Here is a 21,853-nt window from a genome sequence, read left to right as displayed (position 1 = left end):
TCGTATCAGTGGAGTTCCTATAGTTTCTGAACCAGAATAGGGCTACGGTATCTTCTGCCTGTCGTAAAAGGCGACTGACTAAAAGTGGCCTTTCGTGGTTGCGGGCGGCAAGAGTGGGAGCTCTGACCACCAGGCTAGCGACCCCGGGAAGTACGATGGTATGTGGAACAACATACCGTCATATGTTTCACACGGGGTGGCGAGCTTCATGATCATCAGGCCGGATCCCAACAGGGCAACGCGCTAAGAGGAGTCCGGTTGCGTTCCTTTGGAGATCCCGGAGTCCTCTACGCAGAGCCGAGGACGGTCATCGGGGGAGTTTTACTGCGGTAAAAGTCTCACATAACCCGTTATCGCTCCCACGACGTCGGGTACCTTTTTAAAGTTTCCCCCTCGTCAACAAAAAAAAGGCTTCAAGTTTCAGCAAATTTTGCATATTTCTTCCTTAAAACGGAACCCTTCTCGCTACGTTTATTGTGATGTTCGTAGACCAGCATAAAACCTAGTCCTCAGATATTACAAGGCGTCTGAAACGAAATGAATGAAATTCATTTGAAATACAAATTCCCAGACAAAATCAATTATTTGAGCCCTGTCGTCCGCCAGTTCTCATTGTTTTAATTTGAAAACCAATATAACAGCATAGAAACGGTAAAATGAATGGAATCTTTCCCCTTCCGGCGACGGATTTTTTGTTCTCCCGTCCTCCCTTGTTTTGTGGTAGAAGGGATCAAACAAATTGAATTTTTTAAACCAAAATTGTTTGCCAAAATCCGATTTGTTTGTTTCGAGAAAAACTCATTTGGTAAAATTACGTTTTTGTGGCAGTCACTAATAGTTTTCTCGACGCCGAAATCGAAAAGATTGACGAAATAAAAGTGTTATTATAACTGTTAGAAACAAATATTTATTTTTTATTTGTTATTTTTTGTATTACCTATTATTTGTAGAGAAAATAAATTAGGTATTTTACGTAACAATGTTAAAATATAAAAATGATTTTAAATTTTAATACAAGATTCATAGATAAGTTTCCCACGAAACAATATAAATCAATTTTAACTCCATGTATTTTTATTAAAATACTAAAGAATAAAGCTAGTAGTTAGTAGAATCTAGTAGGTACGTCTAAGGGGGGTAACACATGAGCGACAGTTACTAAATTTATAATAAACACTTCAGTTCTAGGCCATTTCACAGTACTATCGACCTCGGAACAGTTCCCACTGATTACATTATCTCTGGATTGATCCGAGGTTTGCAATGTCATTACAGAAATAGAATCTATTGTTATGATTAGATAGCTTTGTTTACCATACAGTAACTATATGGGAATACGTTACTGTGTGGTAAACAAAGCTATCCAATGGCTGGAATATTTTGAAGGTGACAGAACCCTTTGTAGTTCGAATCCGGCGGCACCGCCACACCTATTTCTGCTTCATAACAGCAGCGTTAAGCGCAGCTGTGTTCTGGTTTGAAGGGTGTCGTAAGAGAGACATACTTTTCCGAGGCATTTCAACTTATCCCCAGAGGTACCGGCGCATCCAGCAACCTCAGGTAGGAATCTAATCTTATCTAGGGTTGATTACAGATATCCACTTACCATCAGGTGGACTGCACGTTGGTCTGTTACTCTTATATTATAAATAAAACCTTATTCAGTAAGTAGTAATAGTGACTTACCTAAATTTAGGCTTCAATCTTACATGGGGTTAGTTTTATATATCAACACTTGCTGGCAAACGTTGTGTTGCCATATAAAAAAAATGTTAAAGGTGAACAACCCTTATCAGTTAGGGTATGAAAAATAGATAGTAGCCGATTCCCAGACCTACTGAATATGCACATAAAATTTGGTGAAAATCGGTAAAGCCGTTTCGGAGGAGTACGGTAACGAACATTGTGACACGAGAATTTTATATATAAGACTAGTGGTGCCCGCGGCTTCGCCCGCATTTTAAAGAAATAATATGACATACATAAAACGGAAAATTTGTACCTGCATTGGAATGACAGTGGTGTCATCTGTCGAAAATTGGTCTTACTAACTTCCAAACCCTCGTGGGCTCTTGGACAACAACTTTGCTAAAGATCATCACTTGATCAAATGCATAGATTCTATAACTACTTACGATTTAAAAATTAATTAAAAAAAACTTTTCCCGTGGACTAAATTGTGAATCTAAGCCATTCTCAAGTCCCCTTGAACACACACAACAAATTTCATCAAAATCAGTCCATTAGGAGGAGTTCAGTGACATACACACGCATATAAGAAATATATATATAATAAAAAAAACCCTTTCCCACGGACTAAATTGTGAATCTAAACCATTCTCAAGTCCCCTTGAACACACACAACAAATTTCATAAAAATCAGTCCAGTCGTTTAGGAGGAGTTCAGTGACATACACACGCACATAAGAAATATATATATAAAGATTAGCTATATTGCTTGTAACCAATTATGTCAGACCCAAGAACCACACATAAAGAATTCTGTTGGCAACATGATGTAGGAATTTTGATTTAGGTAACTCCTTTTTCATTTAATCGTAGGGCAAACCCTATTTTTGATTAAACATTTTTGTTTGAAATCCTTAAATGTATTTAGGACTCATGGACTTGTCACATAAATGTCGGGTAAGATAAAATCTAAGCGATTTCCTTCACAAAAATTGTGATGTCGTGTTGCTAGAAATTTAAAAAAATGCCCCGTTACTTTTTGAACATTAGAATATTTCAGCAAATTTTAGATAAATTTATATTAAGTACTTAAAATATTTTAAGTGAATTTTAGCTCAATGGGTTGAAGTTACGATTTTAAAATTAAGTTCAAAACTTGACCCTCACATATATATGAACTCACAAAAGCAATCTCTCCGAATTCTTTCTATCCATAAAGAGGTTTTAAAGAAATTAGTAGTCACTGTGCTTATTTCTACATATTGATTACCGTAGTAGGTACGTGAATACCGCTAATTATGTCCTAAATTGCACCGAATTCTCTTTTCCTGATAAGCCAGAAAAAAAGAGTATCATAACGCAATTTTAAAATTTTTATCCATCTTTAATCGCTCCTCGCCCTCAGTTGAGCTAATCCCTTAATATATTAAAAATGTTTCAGAACGAAACAAACAGAAAATTTATTTGAACTGTCGAAAACATAAAGGCGAGACAGATTTACGGTAAATAAGTCAGAAAACAACTTTATGAAAGCGTAAATAAATAGTCGCTTAACATTTCTGAAATGTGAAGTTGACCTTTGGTAAATATGCAAAAAATGTTTCGTTACTATTGGCAAAAAGTTCTGCACGTGAGTGATGATGAGGCCTAAGGAAATATTGCTGGAGGCAAAAAAGTTTATATTTCCAGTTTAATTTTTAAAGGCAGAGCCTTTATGGTTCGATCGGGGAAGTATTTATACATATAACTATATGACGTGAAGCGGCTCTGTTTGTGAGGTGTAGACTGTGAGGGTAATCAACCACAGATAGGATTAGATATTCCTACCTGAGGTCGGCCACAGATGCACCGCTAGCCCTGAGGACTAAGCTGGAACGCCTCGGAAAAGTATGTCTCCTTTACCACACGCTTTAAACCAGAACACAACAGCGCATAACACTGCTGTTATTAGGTAGAAATAGGTGTGGCGGTGGTGCCGCCGGAGTTGAACCACAAAGGTCCCTACCACCTTCAAAAAAGTGATAAAAGGCCCTAAATTCTATTCATAATATGAATATGAGGAAATGTAAACCATTTTTGTTATAGACAGTGTACAATAAAAATATGTATACATTCATAGAAATAGTGACGGCATACTACTTGTAATGTAAAATTCAACTTTTAACTCTCAATCCAGTCTTGTTCCAGTGAAACCACAATTATGTAATTGTCCCATATGAACGTGAAAGCATGATGAATGTGCTCCGAATTGATATTTAATTGCCGTTTGGCGCGAGCGATGGGGGCGCCGCGGCCATGTTGCGGTGCTTGATGACATTATTTATGACGTCACTTATTATATTATGTATATGTATAACCTGTTTCGTTAAATATTGGAATCCAAAATGGCATGACTATTCGTCTCTCCCATGTTTTGTATAATCTGTGCGCGGGATAATGTAAAGGCCACAACTCTACATTTTTTTTTTATAAAAAGTATGTCGAAAGTATCAATGAAATTCTGTGTATATTTTGACGTGGTAGGAGCGGATAAAGACGAATTGTACTTAGCAACTCTTAAGCGATATTTGGGAATATTGATAAATAAATACATTTACTATTTATCTCAAAAAGTATCACTTAATTTAAACATCTTGCGGAAAACGTTGTCCCCAAAAAGTACATATAAAATGTACCAATCCACACTTGGCCAGCATGGCGGACAATAGTCTTAATTTTTCATTGCCATGGTGGCAATACCCACCTTTTTTATTTCTTTTCGAGGGGGAAACCTTCAAAAGGTACCCGACGACACCGGGTGGCCATCCTCAGCGCTTGTTGGAGAACTCCGGAATTTCCGACGGAACACAACCGGAGTCCTCCAAGCGCGATGCCCGGATCGGGCACTGCCCTGGGGGAGCTTTCGCTTCTCCCACAACATCTGGTGATTACGACAGTATCCCATCACACATACCGCCGTCCTTCCCAGGGTAGCATACTGGACGGTTCGAGCTCCCACTCTTGCCGCCCGCAATCCCGGAAGCCCCGTTTTAGTCGCCTCTTACGACAGGCAGGGGATACCGTAGCCCTATTCTAGTCCCGGAACTACAGGGACAGGCAATACCCACCTGCCTACCTTATTGCATTATCTTGCCCAAGACAAGAATAGGTTGAAGAGAATGATGATTTAATTATATTTAATGAATACAGTGTAATTTCTCCATCAATGTCCAACTCTTCTCTTCAAACCACATCATGTTAGTCATATTCATATAGGCAGACATAGGTGTGACAAAAGTACCACAGTCAAACCACCTTTAAAATCAGATATCAAATCAAATTATAATTCATTTAAAACTTGTATGTCAAATATCTAATTCATCGGATGATTAATGTGTTCAAAATTGATATTTAATTGCGATCTCACTGCGGCCATGTTGCGGTGTTGTTGACATAATTTATGACGGCTCTATATCTAGATATATCTCATATATCTTTCAGTATCTATCGTATGGGTGTTAAGCATCTAAAAATATTTTTAATCGCGTTCAAAAAGGAGGTTCTGTAATCAACGATTGTATGTGTGTATGTATGTACAAGATTTTCTCAAAAACTTCTGATCAAATTTCGATGGGATTTTGGTTATTTATAATTATGTCAAAAAATTTCGATCTCGATGGACTAATGAGTGAATGACTGAATTTGACTTTACTTGTGATATTTTTTGTTTTTAATTTATTATTTTACTTAAACTTAAATTTTTTTCATTCGTGTTGTAAATAATTGTTATAAAAAAGTATTGAAATATATTTCCTGTTTGCTATCCTTAATTCATCGTTTTCTTTTATTCATTGATTTATTATTTCTTTTTTTTTAACTTTTATATCTTGTGTCAGCTACAAAGTCCGTGTGTGCCAATGACTATTTATATGAAGTTAGATTTCATTCCTCTATTAGACACGGCCCGTAATAACAAACATATTATTATATAAGTACATGGTAAGTAGTCGCAATTTGATAGCGAAATGTGTTGTCTCAAATAACCTCAATAGTCTGTGCTCTGCCATAGTTCCTGAGTAGCCTCCCAACATCATTTACGAACCGAAACATAAGGCCTTTGCACACTCGGAGTTTTTTATATATAAACAACTAAAAATACAAGGATAAATGTGACGTAAAACTCATTCTAATTTGAGTGCGGCGTTTTTACCGCCACGCCTGTTTTAAATACAGAAGTAGCAGACGAGCTCTTAGTGCTCCTGATGGTATGCAGCCATAGACATCTGTATTTAAATAAGAGATAAGATACGATTATATAACCTGTGTGATGGTGGTACTTACGGTGTCGACCCACAGACGAAACTGCGACCTTAAAATCTTCACTACTATTACACGGAGCACAAGTTTAGTTGTAGTGTGATACTCTGTTCTGATTTTTAGATCAGAAGGCAAAGATAGGGCTAGGTACATGAGACATTCCGACATTTGAAGTGGCATCTGGGATTAATTTCAAGTGGGAATTACCACCGGTGCCCACTTCAAATCAAGTGGACTACACTATTGCTACTTGTAACGTCTTAAAAATATTATATAACATACATACACAAATAAAGGAAACATTTTAAATTTTACGTTACTATTTCGACAGCACGACGTTAGTCCTGGAACTTCATGATTTTATTTTATTTTATTTTAATAGGAATACATACAATATACACTTATAGCTATATAGTTATCACTTCATAAAAACAACACAGGATTTAGCTGTTTTCGCATATAAAGTGATGCAAAGGTTTGTAAAAATATCCAGGAATTTGATCAATATTTGCACAATAATTAGACTTCGCAAATGACATAAATTAATTGAGAGGTAATATTTGTTTAGTTCAATATTTTTTCTTAAAAACAAATTTTTTGGCAGTAAAACTCCCGATGCGGCCCGGACCATAGACCTTAGATCTGATTTAGTTCATAAATTAAGCTTTTCTTCAAAACAAATTTTCTGGCAGGAAAAATCCGGATGTGGTCCATTCCTAAGACTCCCGTTTTATGATTGACGCTAATTGCATCTAGCACTTAGTATCCGGGGTATTTTGTACCCATTAACAAAGTAAATTCCTTCAAGCACTCACCCCGGCAACCTCTGTGTTTCAGAAACAACATCTAGTTTGGCAAGCTTTTTTATGAAAATCTTTTTATGTTGTTTGACATTACTTATTATTTTTATTTCATACATATAAATGAGTATAATTTTCACAATCGTAAACTATAATGATCTTATTCATAAAAAATGCTTATAGAAGGTTCTAAGCACTCATTAGTTAGTGTTCGATAAGCTTATAAAACGTTCCATAAAAATTGTTTATTCATAAACGTTCCATAAACCTTCTATAATTAATACGTCGCTAAAGTCAACTGTAAATGAAAACGTGATAAAACCAAATAACATGTCAGTGTCATTGTATTTGTAAATACCGCGAATTTAAAAACATTTTATTTGTTAAAATGGGATGTGCAACAAAAGTTGTTAAAAAACAAAAGAGTGAAAATGGCTTGGATATTAATCTTATATATAAAATTCTCGTGTCTTAATGTTAGTTACCGTTAGTTACCGAAACGGCTTTACCGATTTTCACCAAATTTTATATGCATGTTCAGTAGGTCTAAGAATCGGCTGCTATCTATTTTTCATAGCCCTAAGTTATAAGGGTTGTTCACTCTTAACATTTTTTTTATATGGCAACACAACGTATACCGGGTCAGCTAGTGTTTTATATAATATTGATAAAAATAAAGTTGAATTCAAGAAAGTTTCGTTTTGTAAATATTCCCAATATCTTATGGCAGTTAAAACCTATTTATGGAAGTTGTACCAAGACCTCTGCGATCTAATTTAACATTACATTATAAAATGTTCCAATTCCAACAAACAAAATTTGTTTTGTAGATGAAGTCCTCAGAACAAAATTGTACATTCAGTACAACCCTTAAATACGTAAAGTTACCATAAAGTTTCCAAAGTCCTCACTCATGTTTGCTCGGAAATCGAACTCGCAAACATTAAAGACAGTGGCACTAACATGCAAACAATTCCCAATCGCTTAGGGGATTACGGTACAATCGAACTAAAAACTGGCCAAGTGCGAGTCGATCTCGGATCGAGGATTCCGTACCAACATTTGTTTTTATTTGGTGTATTACGAGTATGTAAATTTTCTTATTATAGCAGACATCGTTGCAAATTCATCGTAAGAATTAAAACTGTCTTACTATTACGGTTTAATAGTGAGTAAGTACGCTAAACAACGAAAAATACCGATTTCTTAAATCCCACTTTTATTATTATTTTATTATAATAATGTAATTATAGCGGCCATAGCAATACATAGTAGGTACACTGTGAAAGTTTAAAATGTCTATCTATAGTTCAGACGAACAAACGGACTGACACCGGGGCTTAGTAATAGGTTTCCGTTTTTAGACTTTGAGTACAGAACCCTAAAAACCGAAATCAATACAAGTTCTCCACCACGCAACACCAACTCTTTACTTAGCGGGGCAAAGTTTAGTTTCTCTCAACCATTGTGTTCAGTTCCCAAACAAAGTTTCAGTAATCGTGCAAAGTATTGGATAATATGCAAATAGCTGAATTAAGCTGAATCGGGTGTTTGCGAGCCATTACACCGATGTGTTGATTGCTATTATCTTGGGAATGTATTTCGTTGCATTGCGGCCATGCATTGCATTGAAAGTGCTTATTAGGGCGAGAAAGAGTCAACGCTATTTTTGACAACTCCTTCTTTATACGGAAAAGATCGTCATGATTTGTGTAGAGTATAACTGATTTGCAAAGTTAAGCAACACTGCGCGGTCGGGTTTTTAGATGGGTAACCGCTAGTGGTTAAATTCTTCCGCGATTCTTTACTTTACATAAAAAAATGAGTTGTTATTCGCTGGTGAGATCATTTTGTATATATCTTGAATTGTATAGTGGGTTTAAGATAAAAACCCTGTGACTGCTTACAAAAACCAAGAGATATTTTTTGCTAAGATTAATAAAGAAGTAAGAAATGAGTTACCTGATGGTAAGTTATCACTCCGTCGAATAATACCAGATAGGGTTGACGTCCTACATAATCGCGACCACTGATGTATGGATTTTGGATGGACCTTTAAGAATGGTAGAAATAGGTAAAACATTGATGCCATCTCAGCCGAACCATTACGGGTTCTAATACTTTCATATAATTATCAGAACTAGGACTGACGCCTATATATTTTATACTAGCTGACCCGGCAAACTTTGTACTGCCTCAAAATCTATTTATCAAATATATTTCATATAAAATATAGCCTATGTTACTCGTGGATAATGTAGCTTTCGAATGGTGAAAGAATTTTTAAAATCGGTCCAGTAGTTTTTGAGCCTATTCATTACAATCAAACAAACAAACAAACAAAGTTTTCCTCTTTATAATATTAGTATAGATATAAAAATAACCACTGTCAGCTCTCACTTATGGCGATGAAATAGTAATTGTACAAATCTGTATTGTACAATTTATATTTCTGGCGAAAACAACACTATAATATGTATAATTACAATACGTGAAGACTCAAAAAAATATACCACATGGTATACCACCACAAATATAGCACCAACTACGTATTAATATAATAATCCTCAAGCCCTTCTTGCAAAATAATTTTGCCCTACAAAAAAAATTCAAAACAATATTCGACAGTCAACGTTAGTAAAAAGCACATTTTACACATAGTTCTACGGGTGGCGAAGACATTGAGGAGAAAAAGCTGATTGAATCCCAAATTGCAGTCTACGATCCCTTTTACACTGTACGACACTTTATTAAACAACGACCTTTTGTACACGCGTTATAGACACCTGTATAATATACATGTATGCATAGATAAGTATAGATATCTCACCGCCTTGTAATTGAAGGAAGCCATTAAATGACGTAAACAGCTGTCAATTCTGTCAGCCGTTTAACTGTCGTTAGCTGTCATGGTGTAATTTACGCGGAATAATGCCGACATGCGCAGTTAAGACACGAAATCGAAGAAAATGTGCGAAGAAATATCGTTTTATTCGTAAATGATCTAAAAACTACATTATTTAATATTTTTTAAAAACGAAAATAATTGACAGTGGCAATTGTCAGAAGGTTACATTTTCTTGTTAGGGGTGAGTAAAATTTACTAATCTATGCATGTATGCACAATAATAAAACACATGAATAATAATAATATACCTACACGTTTACACCTGTATAATATACATGTATGCACAATAATAATATACATGAATAATAATAATATACCTACATGTTTACACCTGTATAATATACATGTATGCACAATAATAATACACATGAATTATAATAATATACCTACACGTTTACATCTGTATAATATATATGTATGCACAATAATAATATACATTAATAATAATGATATACCTACACGTTTACACCTGTATAATATACATGTATGCACATATTTATCTAAAGTAGCTTCGTGTACATAACTACTTGTAATTGTCCAATAATGAGATAGTAATACTGGAGATAGTAATAATTGCATTGGGTAGTTGAAGATGAACGTTTTTCTATAATATAGGAGTAGCAGACGAGCATGCAGTCCACAGGACGGTAAGTGGCTACTGCCGCCCATTGACATCTTTAATCAACTCCTTATAGGATTAGATATGCCTACCTGAATTCTGTCACAGATGCGCCGCTACCACTGAGGTAAAAGCTGGAACGCCTCGTAAAATTATGTTTCCCTTACCACACCCTTCAAACTAAAACACAGGAGCTCTTAACACTACTATTAGAAGGCAGAAATAGGTTTGGCGGTGGTGCTGCCGGAATCGAAACCTAAAGGGTTTTCTACCTTCAGATGAACGCACTTCATACACAGATGCATATACTCTTATACCACAAATATATTCTAAGTTCGTGTCTAAAAGTGATTTACATTGTTAGAAGCGTTAGTTTGAACGAGCCATGTGGTTGTATTCAACTCCTTGAACGTGACCGTACTAATATCTTAACTTTAACTTCTATGTTTCAGATAACTATGTCATTTACAATATGTCAAATTAATATAGAACTAGCAAAGAAGTACGTAATCCACCTGACAAAATTGGTCCCCGTTACCGATAGATGCCTAATCAATCACGGGTAAGTTTGGAATCCTACTTGCACAGGACAGAGATGTATTACCCCTGAAGACTAAATTGGAATGCCCCGCGGAAGGAGTCTCTCTCTGAAGATTGAGAAGTCTCTCCGTGTAAATACGTACCTACTTTAAACCAGGTTAACATGACAACTACTAAACGCTTTTATAAGTCAGAAATAGGGATAGAGGTAGTGCCACCACTGTCGGACCACACTAAAAGTGGTTCTAATTTTTTATTACAAAATTGACTTTCTCAATTAACGAATGTTTTGCATAAACCCGAAACAACCGATAGAAATATAAACTTCAGTAGAAAATACGTTTTTTTCACCACAACGTTTTAGCAATATTTGGGCAAAATATCTTATTAATTGGTTCCATATATATTTTTTGCAATTATATATTCACTTTTCTTGCTATAAATACATATATTCCATGTTAGATGTAAAATGACCAAATTAAAATATATCGATTTTGTTATTACGTCACACATACGCAAGATAATTTTGGTCATGAATTCAATCTGACATTGTATATCTTGACCATCTATATCTGTGGTTATGTTATTAACTTTATGTCGAATTCTTATATGTCAAATTTTCTTGTCACGTGATTCTTCGCTTTCAACGACTAGAAGTCGTGTCGTCGTCGTACACTCTAAAGCGATCCAGGACAGTAACAAGCAAAGTACGTTAGCACCGGGTAATTTGCATTCGCTAAGATCATTCTGAATTGCGGAGAATCGAATCTCCTTTGGAAATGTTCCAGCCCTTATTATTTCCATCTGATGGTAATGTGGTTCAGGCAGGTCGATTCTATGCCCTATAATAATATGTTAATTCACTGAGTAGTGTCCAAATTAGATTTTGTTGGCAAATTGATTTCATTTTTTATTCTGGACTATTGATGATGTTTTGTAATAATATAGGAATAGCAGACGAGCATGCAGTCCACCTGATGGTATGTGGCTACTGCTGCCCTGACATCTGTAATCAACCCCAGATAGGAATAGATATTCCTGCCTGAAGTCGGCCACAGAAATATAAACTGTATTATAAAGGAATATAAATTGGGTGACGAGAACTTTTGACGGGATTGTATATCTGTTAATAAATACTAATATCCATATGTTATATTATGCGGGTTTGAACGGAAAATTTCCTTAACTATTCGTCCCCTGATCCATTTGCATGGGCCAACGAGGATGCAGTTCTCCTGATAGTAAGTTATAGATGCGTTGCATAGGATTTGTAAAGATCGCTTAAAAACGCTTTGTTAAATACATAACTTCAAAAAATTAAACGGATTTGAACCCTGGACTTTAAAGTTAGAAGCTTTCCCCTATGTCACTATTGTACCTTTGAACGTAGCCATAATTTTATTACACCTACCTATAAACGCTCAGTAAATGATACTAAAAAGAGACATTTTAAAATTAGTTACAGTATGATACAGTTGCAAGTTATTTATCTGACTTCCGCCTTGATATGAGCTTTGCCGGAAACTCATATCGATGTGCGTTACGACGGTAATAACACATTTATTTAAAATTGACAGAATAAAATCACACATTTTGTACTGTTCTTTAGGTATCTTAAATATTATAGAATAATAGGAGACTTTCTAAACTTCTCTTGCTTGTTTTTTAAAGTACAATCCAAAATTATTTTTTTTAATCACTGACAATATTTTCATTTTCATATTTTGATATCTTCTAAGTAACATTCATAAAGTAAGGGTATTAATTTTTACACAACCGTAAATTTAAAAATAGTGTCAAATATTTTTGAAAATATTTTGTATATTTACTCGGATCTCCAAAAATCCAATAAATATGAATAAAATTCCAGAGCCTGACATAAAACTTTCAGAGTTTTCCATACATATTTGATATTAATCTCTTATCTCTTTATAATTATAGTTTCTAATCTTATGCGCATATTTTACAAAAAAACCTACAATATTAATCTAGTACTTTCCAAAATTTGTTCACACAAACCAATCTTTGAACAAAAGTACAACATAACTTTAGGCAAGAGTACTGTACGACAACTCAAATGTAACTTTTACAGAAAACTCCTATAATTATACCAAGTATTTATAATTGGTAGTACAGCGGCTGTAACGCACACTCTATTGTCATATCTCCCGAGTTACTGAACTAGAGCGTAGTTTAACTCCCAGTAACTCTCAGTTTGCGTACAATATAGCATTTAACCCGTATGTTCTAGTTAACCAGTTCAAAGTAGTTAGACTATCGGTTAAGATGAGGTTTTTGTTGTGTGCTGTTTGGGTGTTCCTTAACTGGACAGGCGGTGAAGCTAATTTTACTTTTACTTATGACAGTAAGTGGTTTAAAAATAAATATTATTTAGGTAAATAAAATAATAATAATATAAAGGTAAATAATAATAAATTTAATAATAACATAAAGGTAAATAATTGTTTTGATTGAATGCGTATTAAAATTATGACGATAACTTTTGTTCTTTAAAAATAAAATTATTGTGAATGCAAAATACTTTGCAATTATGAGCATCATGAAGCAGCATGAAGTCATCAATAAAATGAAGGGTTTTTTAATTACAGTCAATTTTCACATTTCTTTTTAAGAAATTAATTAGTAAAGTGTATGGGACAGCGACTGATACTTAATTAGAATTTTGAGTGAGAATTAAAATTTCATATTTTGCACAAACAATGCATAATGATCTCAAATTAATTAAATCCAAACCAGCCAACCAGACTACAAACAATATAAACTGCACCTAATTAAAATTTAGAGATAGACTTAAGAGTTCTAAAACGATCTAAGTGTGAAAAGTTAAATATAAACTTCACTGTCAATCCGATCATTACCAAATTAATTCATTCCATCTGATCAGCCTTCTGAATAATGAAGCAGTTTCAAAGATCGTTGGCCAAATCTCAAATTTTGAAGTGAACGATACTGAAACGAAACTTCTGATCGAGTTACCTCGAGTTGAAGGCAGGATTGTTTGCTAATGCAAGAAATTTAAATGAGTTTATTACGTTTAACTCATGTGGTTTTTGCTCGTGCAAACTCTTTGCCTTGTTCACGATACTATTATTAAAACACAATAGCCAGTTGGTTACAAATTTTATAAACGACTTAGTAAGACTTATCCAAAGATTATTTACAGTAAGTAATAGTGATGTAAGAAGTAATTAATAATAAATAATAAAATAAAAAGAAGTAATAAGAATATCAAAGTAATTAAAGCGTTATAAAAATATTTGCCCTACTGACTGACTGATTAATCATCGAGACTACCAAAAGATATAATATAAATACTAATTTATATATTTCCTACGTCTTATGACGCAATTTTTCTGATTTTTCAAAGTGATGTGCGTATTAGAAGTTAATTATCATTTGTTTAAACGGTGAAGGAAAACATCGTGAGGAAATTTTAAAACATTTTTTTTTCAAAGGTACGTGAAGTCTATCAATTTGCAATTGACCAGCGCGGCGGACTATGGCCTATTCCTTCTCATACTGAGACCCGTGCTCAGCAGTGGGACAGTAATGGCTTGATGATGATGACGCAATTACAATTTTTATTATATTGTGATATACTACGAAGTCGCTTGTAAAAGCCAGCTTTAGTTTAAGTTAAATAAATATAGTTAAAAAAACTAAAAATCACGCTATAACAGTTACTGTAACTAAAAAGTAATAATTGTTGCAATCTAGTAACTTTGCGATGAACTTTCTCTAAGGCGCTCGAATACCGCCTCCAAAATTGTTAATTCTGATGATTAACGTTGATAAGGACAATAGAACAAAATTATTAAAATCGTGTATTGTCATCGGTTCTTGATAATTTTTCAAAATTTTGAATTAAACTGAACGTTCAAAGTGGATAGAAATCGGGTTCAAAGATTCCGTTACATACATACATACAACCCAAGCTAATAAAGGCGTGTTAAAAAGTGCTATTATAATTTTTTTTACAGTGGCAAAGCGTTGTAAGGAACACCTCAGCCAACACGGCTACAGCTACGAAACGTACTACCATATAGACTCTGAAGATCTTCGAAAATTCAAGAAGAGTCCTGATGTAGTACTCGAGTTACATTTAGCAATCCTCGCAGCGAGTAATGGGCATATTTTGCTGTCGACTGTCCCACTGCCGGCCAGCTCTGATCCAGTTTATGAAATTGGTAAGACATTACAATTTTCTGTCAGCATAAAATATCATCAAAGCCGTACATATCGTGGAAGAAGACTAATTGGTGACGAAGGTAGTAGAATTAATGATGTGCCGAGTCGGCCAATTTTGGTATTCGAGTACTTTAGTACTCATATAAAAAAGAATCGAGTCAGTACTCGAGTCCAAAGTATTCACAAAGTACTCGAGTACTTTGCACAACATACAGTCCAATAGCAAAAAAAAAATGTACGAGTAACGTCAGTATGACTCGGCACATCTCTAAGTAGAATGCTCTGTGGTCCAACTCCAGCTGCACAACCGACACACCCTGACCTCAGATATGAAACTAATTTACTTATACGTACTTACTAGATAGAGCGTATTAATATTACAGAGATCCTTGAAGCCCACAATTACTTATACACATCTATTAAATCTATATTGGCGAAACAATAAGAACTGTCTATCTCACAAATCCCTCGGCAATAGTAAAACAAGTCATTTATACATCAAAATTGTTTTGTTTCAAAATCCTGACTGGTATTACAATTGTTTCAGTAATCGGTGGAGGAGGGAACAAATTCACTGAACTGCGTCGAAACCTTCGCAGAAACGCCCGGGCATCAGCGAAAACTGTCGGAATCCTCTCCACTATTGAATTCAGAGCCTTTTACATCAAAATCACTGAAGGTTTGTTTATCATTACTATATTCTACTTAAAAACAGTTCAAAATAAAACGGGAATTCCTAAAATACTTAGAAGTACTCCGAAAGGTTTCCAAAAACGGAGACAAAAAATGTTAGAAAATTATGGAAATTATTTCATTGATTGGCATTTAAAATTTCTTTCATAAATAACTGGTTTACATCAGCAAACAAAATTTTGATTACTTTTGGTCCTCCTAAATTGTACTTTTAGGTTAAATCGACCATACGAACATACCTCATTTTCAAAAGAAAGTATTAATAAGATTCATCGTTCTGGAAAGTTGCCAAATAGATCCTCTTAAAACGAAATATTTTAATACAGATGGTCTAATCGAATTTGGTCGAGAAGGCGAGGAATTGCCAGTCATAACATACCAAGACGTGAATCCTCTGACGATAAGATACTTCAGTTTCGCAGCGTGGAATGGTGTAGAAGCCAAGTTCTTGTATGACTGTCCACGACCGGGTGACAAAGATAGTGAAGGTAACTTAATAAATTGAATTAATTACATGAAATATTGTTTACAAATATACAACACGACCACCATTTTAAAGGTGGTAGAACTCTTTATGGTTCGACGCCAGCGGAACAATTGCCGCACCGCACCTACTTCTACTTCTTCTTATTTGATAATTGTGGTAAGGGAAAAACAACAACGCTACACTTCAATGATATGGTAGAGATTAGTCTTGATGTTAGTGACGTCATTAATGTTTGATTTTGGTCGAAACTTACATACCAAAACACATTTGGTATGTAAGTTTACCAACTTTTGAAGGTGGTAGAACCCTTTGTGGTTCGACTCCGGCGGCACCACCGCCACACCTATTTCTACCTAATAACAGCAGTGTTAGGCGCTGCTGTGTTCCAGTTTGAAGGGTGTGGTTAGGGAGACAGACTTTTCCGAGGCGTAGCGGGGGTAGCGGCGCATCTGTAACCGACCTCAGGTAGGAATATCTAATCCTATCTGAGGTTGATTACAGATGTCCATGGGTGGCAGGAGCCACTTACCATCAGGTGGACTGCATGCTCGTCTTCTACTCCTATATTATAAAAAAAAAAGAAAAAAAAAACATTTCCACTCTCATAATCAATATTATTATTTCATTAGTAATTAAATTTCGGCCAAAACTCTTTTCAGTGACACCAAACTCCGAAGCGATCGAGCCTCAACTATCAAACACAGACTCACTGAAAAGGTCGTTACTCTTAAACAGAGACCCAGTAATACCACCAGCGCAAAAAGTTGAAGTACAACTAGCAGTGCAAATCAACAGCGTTAATTATAATGCTTTCGAGTCCAAATTAACTACAGGACTATCCATTGTAACGGTAAGAGTTCCAATAGCCCTAAATGAAACATGTTCTGAGGATTCTTACGGCGATTATTCGCAGTTCGTGGATTTACCATATCCAGAGGTAAAAGTAGCAAAACAAGTCCTTACCTATTTCTCGGCTTTAGCGGCAGCAACGGACCTATTTGAATTCAAAATATTATAGTAAATCAAATTCACTTATTTTATAATGTCAAGTACTTGTTACAAGGGATTAGCAATGTTTTTGTTATCGGTTACAGAAGAATCTTCCACTGATCAAAATTCTTATTGATCAAAACTCAAAATCATAACCCTCCTTATTTTTTCCAGAGTTGGATGGACAACAGCATGGCCTGGAATCCATCTAAGTTCAACGACACAGCAGTGGTGACCTTCCGCCAAGGACAAATCTGGAGCCCCAAATTTTTCGTTTTTAAGTACTTTGCCGCCTTTTTTCCACTATTAAATTATTTGAATGACGAAAAGTTTTCTGTCTCCCTTAATCAACTTTTGAATACTTTTAAAATTTGAAATCTGGGGCTATTGTTCCCTACGTTGTTACCTATAGTAAAGGAGATGTTTCAATTTTCTTATGTAATAACCCAAAATTATTTAGGTTTCACGACTCACCATTAGGAGTACTGCATGTTCTCATCGGCCAACCAATAAATCTGCTACAGAAAAAAATACATATTTATTTACATTAGTCTGAATATAAATTTACTTCTTTTGTGTGTTTATATTACCTATAATGTGTGCTTCAGCTATATTTGTATATGGTCTTTATTAATTTCATAATGTTCCACTATTTTAAATATAATTTCAGCTCTGACAGCAGTGAAATGCTAAACCCGAGGAACCCTGAAACAATACTGACGGTGAATGACGGACTCTCTACATACCACTTTCAGACCCAAGTAGTCACTTGGTGCTACGACTACAATTCTACAATGAACCAGTATGTTAGCATTTATAACAATATTTTTTATTTTTAGTGTAATCGAATTAGATTTTTTTTTAATTATATTATGAAAGAAGTTAAATTATTCTGGATTCTAGACACACTTATTTACGGATGAGGTACTTCGACGTCAACTTATGTGTATATATTTATTTATTACGATTCACTGATTTTTATTCTTTATTACTTTTGATTACTACATTCTTTTAGATCTCTCATTGATGAATTAAAAGAACGAGCATCTTGATACGATATTATCTTTGTTATCGAATCGTGATCTTTATCTCGCACGCTTATTGCGATCTTCCTACAAGACCTATGTGAATATTTTCGCAAAGGCGCTATGACAACTTAATACATAATTTTATGTGAATTATCTGTCTATCTTACAGATGGCCTAGAGACAGATATGAATGCGCACTAGTCATCGAACCCTGGGAAGCTCATGAGAAAATAATTCTCAGTAGGTTTCCGCCCCATCACCGTGCATTGAATCTCGTGAGTATTTTTCAAGGGACTAATGTTGAGAGACTTGACAATCATTTTCGTCCGTAGAAATATACTGTTCAACACAAGAGCTTCACCAACGAGGGGTAGGGAGCAGTTGCTCCCCACACCCTACAAACTAAAAAAATCGTCTTACCCACTAGATTTCAACTAGTGGGCGTCACTAAAAGGGGCAATTGGCTTCCTACCGCCCTAGTAATTCAAAAACCACCGTTTCTATACTCCAGCTATCCTCATCCCCCGATGATCGACTGTCGATTTCCTTAATTTGATTAAAGCTTACGCAAGAAAAGATATCATCTCTTTTCTTAAGCAAGCTTATATCAAATCGAATTATTTAACCTTTCATTAAAATTTATCAAAATTAAAATTTACAAAAATATTTAAGTTCGCAGAAATAGATGAGGTTGTCAGGAATGGATGGGATGTAACTACGAAACAATTCATAGTAAACGCTTCAATATGGACGCGGCAATATATTTCGAGTGACAACGACACCCACCAGAGTGATAGATTCGTTGTCAACATCAGTTTGACGAGAAAAGCCACTGCGTACAATATTGTGTTTTATACACCGTTAATTGGTGAGTTTATGCTGATGAATCGTAGAGTAATCTGACTGACTAATACTAAAACTTACAAATAAACAGTAGCATTACCATGAGTTGGCATAGAAACGCCACTATAGAAATGGTAAATAGAAAACTATTGTCATTTTGCTAGTGAATAACATAACTACTATCGTTACGGTATTTCTTGACAACGTCTGTCAAATTAATGACTCATGGGACCGAATTTGTATGGCAATAGATCATAATGACATTCGCTAGCGATTTGATTTCGATAGGTTTTTTACATATCGAGTTACGTAACTACGGATTTTAGTTCTACGAGTAACCACCAGAGGCGCTGTACAATTTTTCATACATTTATTTTACGCAGTCGCTAGCGAGTAATACTTTTGTAAACTCATGGTAGTCCTACTGAGCTGGAGACTTCTAATCATCGCGAATTGACACTATCTGAATGAATATGAAAAATGAAAAAAAAATATCGAGTCTTCGTTTTCTAAAGAATTGTCAGTAAGCTTCTAAAATCGGAATGCTTTCTAAACAAGAAAATATTCAAAATATTTGTTTGTCTATCCATAAATCTAGTTCACCAATACGCACTTGGCCAGCGCGGTGGACTAAGGCCTAATCCTCCTCATTCTGAGAGGAGACCCGTGCCCAGCAGTGGGACAGTAATGGGTTGATGATGAAATCTAGTTCGCCTGTTTGTCTATCTGTAAAGGGTTTATTACGGCTATAGTTGCTTCTGTTTTGATGGTTTTTTTACTGAAAGTAGGAGATTCGCCTACTTTTTATCTTAACAACATCTAGCTTTACTTATTGAATAGTGACTATGTCAAAACCTCCTATTTAATATATTATAGATATAACAATTAAAAAGTTTGAAAACACGTTCACATTAATTTATCGGACTGCTATTCATTAGTATTGTCGGATTATAATTTAATTACTCACTCGTAATCCGATAGAAACTTTATCAAATTTCAAGATATTCCATCATCATTCCACTTTAAGCCTCAAAGGAAACATCGCAACGCATTATTGATCTTGAGTTTCAATCTTAGACTTTCCATTAGATGCAACACTTACATGCAAATTCATTCGATTTACCTTGTTTATTTACAGTTTTAGTAATGTTCGTGTTGATGTCATTTTGGACAGAACCTTTAACCTTATCGAGGGTATGGTTCTACGCGGGCTCCACAATTGTAATCTGCATGGGACTCTCTTATATAGACTACTTGATTCCTTGTCATACTGTCCCGTCTATATGTAAGTACAAACAATATTATTCTAAATGAATGAATTAAGTTCAACGCGATAATAGAATAGTACCCTTCACGTTTGACTTGATCAGTTATTATTAATTTAGAATGAAAGAAAGAATAGAAAGTGCACATGAACGCCGATTATTTGTAAATTAGTATTACTGGTTAGTTATTAATGACTAATGGGCGAACAACGACGACGTCAAGTGATTTATCAATTACTTGACTAACTTGGATTTCCCCATATTAATCATTATTTCCAGAACTCATTTTCTCATGCTATATTTATTATATTTAATATTCCCTTCCTTCTGTTCATTCTATTGTAACCACCTTTTCTTCCAGTATACCTGTATACGACTGTACTCGGAGGCGTGCTGATAGCTCTGTTAATACACGTTGCGTTGATGACGGCAGTGGTAGGAAGACTGTGTAAAACCATCGTGGTGCAGAACATTCTGACAACTCAATGCTTTAGAACTCTGTTCTGTTTACCGACCTTGAAGGTAACTGTTATGTGTCTGTTTTATCAGCAGTCTTCGCGTGTTTTTTTTATTTCCTTTTTTAAGGATTCTTCTATATCACATCTTAAAGAGTAAAACGCTAGTTGAAATTTACAGAATTAAAAGCATTTTCTACCCCCGTAGCATAGTAGCAGGTATATTTTAGGATCACCAGGGGATACCAATGTTAGGACTTCTTCTTATAATATTGAAGCAGAAAACGAGCATGTACTTCACCCAGTGGTAAGTAGCTATTGCACCCCATGGACGTCTCTGATCAACCCGAGTTTAACCAGGGGGCTAAAACGCAATGGATAGGTATGTCCTCCTTCAAATCGGAAGACAGCAGCATTTAACACTGTTTTTATACCTTCAAATCTTATTTCAGACCTGCCAAATCTACGAAAGCATCAACGAAATCTGCCCAACCGCTGAGGAAGATGACTCAGGAGTAATCATACCACCAAGAAACGGAAACGTGGAAGAGATGCAGAGTGACAAAGTGGAGTACAGCGAGAAGAAAGAAATAGCAGAAGTCATAGATAAAATATCCTTCCTTATTTACTCTGTGGTCTTCGCTGTTATGTTGGCTATGCATTTCTAAATGATTATTTATTGTATAATTAGTGATACATCTTATATTGACCGATAAGTATTGTAATATTTTATGGTGAGTTTCGAATAAATGTTTTAACTTTTTTTATCATAATATGTCATGGCCTCACGTCCAACAAATCATTCTTTGAACAAAGTGTTTTAAGAGTTAGAAACATAGTAACAGTAGTGGCTACGGCAATTTCCTCAAAAATCCTGCCTTTTACATCCTGTACTAGTAATCAAACTCGACTATTTATTTTTCCAAAGTCCTACATTAACTGACGATTCTTGACTAATTAAATTGTCAATGTCTAGGATCGTTAATATAATTATTACACATTAAAGAATTAGTACGATAGTGTAGTCTGCC

General features: G+C 35.0%; 1 protein-coding gene across 1 annotated transcript; it reads left to right on the top strand.

Moving 5' to 3' along the window:
- Nucleotides 1-13,024: 13,024 nt before the first annotated feature.
- On the top strand, nt 13,025-21,585 carry LOC140755077 (uncharacterized). The gene is made up of 12 exons (XM_073090271.1): nt 13,025-13,217; nt 14,854-15,060; nt 15,609-15,740; nt 16,081-16,242; nt 16,901-17,091; nt 17,406-17,512; nt 17,902-18,033; nt 18,429-18,534; nt 18,932-19,127; nt 20,241-20,387; nt 20,729-20,889; nt 21,275-21,585. The coding sequence occupies exons 1-12, from the start codon at nt 13,139-13,141 to the stop codon at nt 21,488-21,490; spliced, it is 1,836 nt and encodes a 611-aa protein (XP_072946372.1). The 5' UTR covers nt 13,025-13,138; the 3' UTR covers nt 21,491-21,585.
- The last annotated feature ends 268 nt before the right edge of the window (nt 21,586-21,853 follow it).

This window comes from Epargyreus clarus, unplaced genomic scaffold (assembly GCF_041222505.1).
Source record: "Epargyreus clarus isolate Ecla_fem2 unplaced genomic scaffold, WU_Ecla_fem_2.2 ptg000032l, whole genome shotgun sequence".
NCBI classification, from domain to species: Eukaryota; Metazoa; Arthropoda; class Insecta; order Lepidoptera; family Hesperiidae; genus Epargyreus; species Epargyreus clarus.
This window is presented reverse-complemented; position numbering and strand designations above follow the sequence as displayed.

What these genes read in the sequence shown, in the direction of transcription:
- LOC140755077 (XM_073090271.1), top strand. Translation starts at nt 13,139, where the DNA reads ATGAGGTTTTTGTTGTGTGCTGTTTGGGTGTTCCTTAACTGGACAGGC. An exon ending in TGATCCAGTTTATGAAATTG is followed by an intron (nt 15,061 to 15,608) that starts GTAAGACATTAC and finishes CAATTGTTTCAG; the next exon opens with TAATCGGTGGAGGAGGGAAC. An exon ending in ATCACCGTGCATTGAATCTC is followed by an intron (nt 18,535 to 18,931) that starts GTGAGTATTTTT and finishes AAAATATTTAAG; the next exon opens with TTCGCAGAAATAGATGAGGT.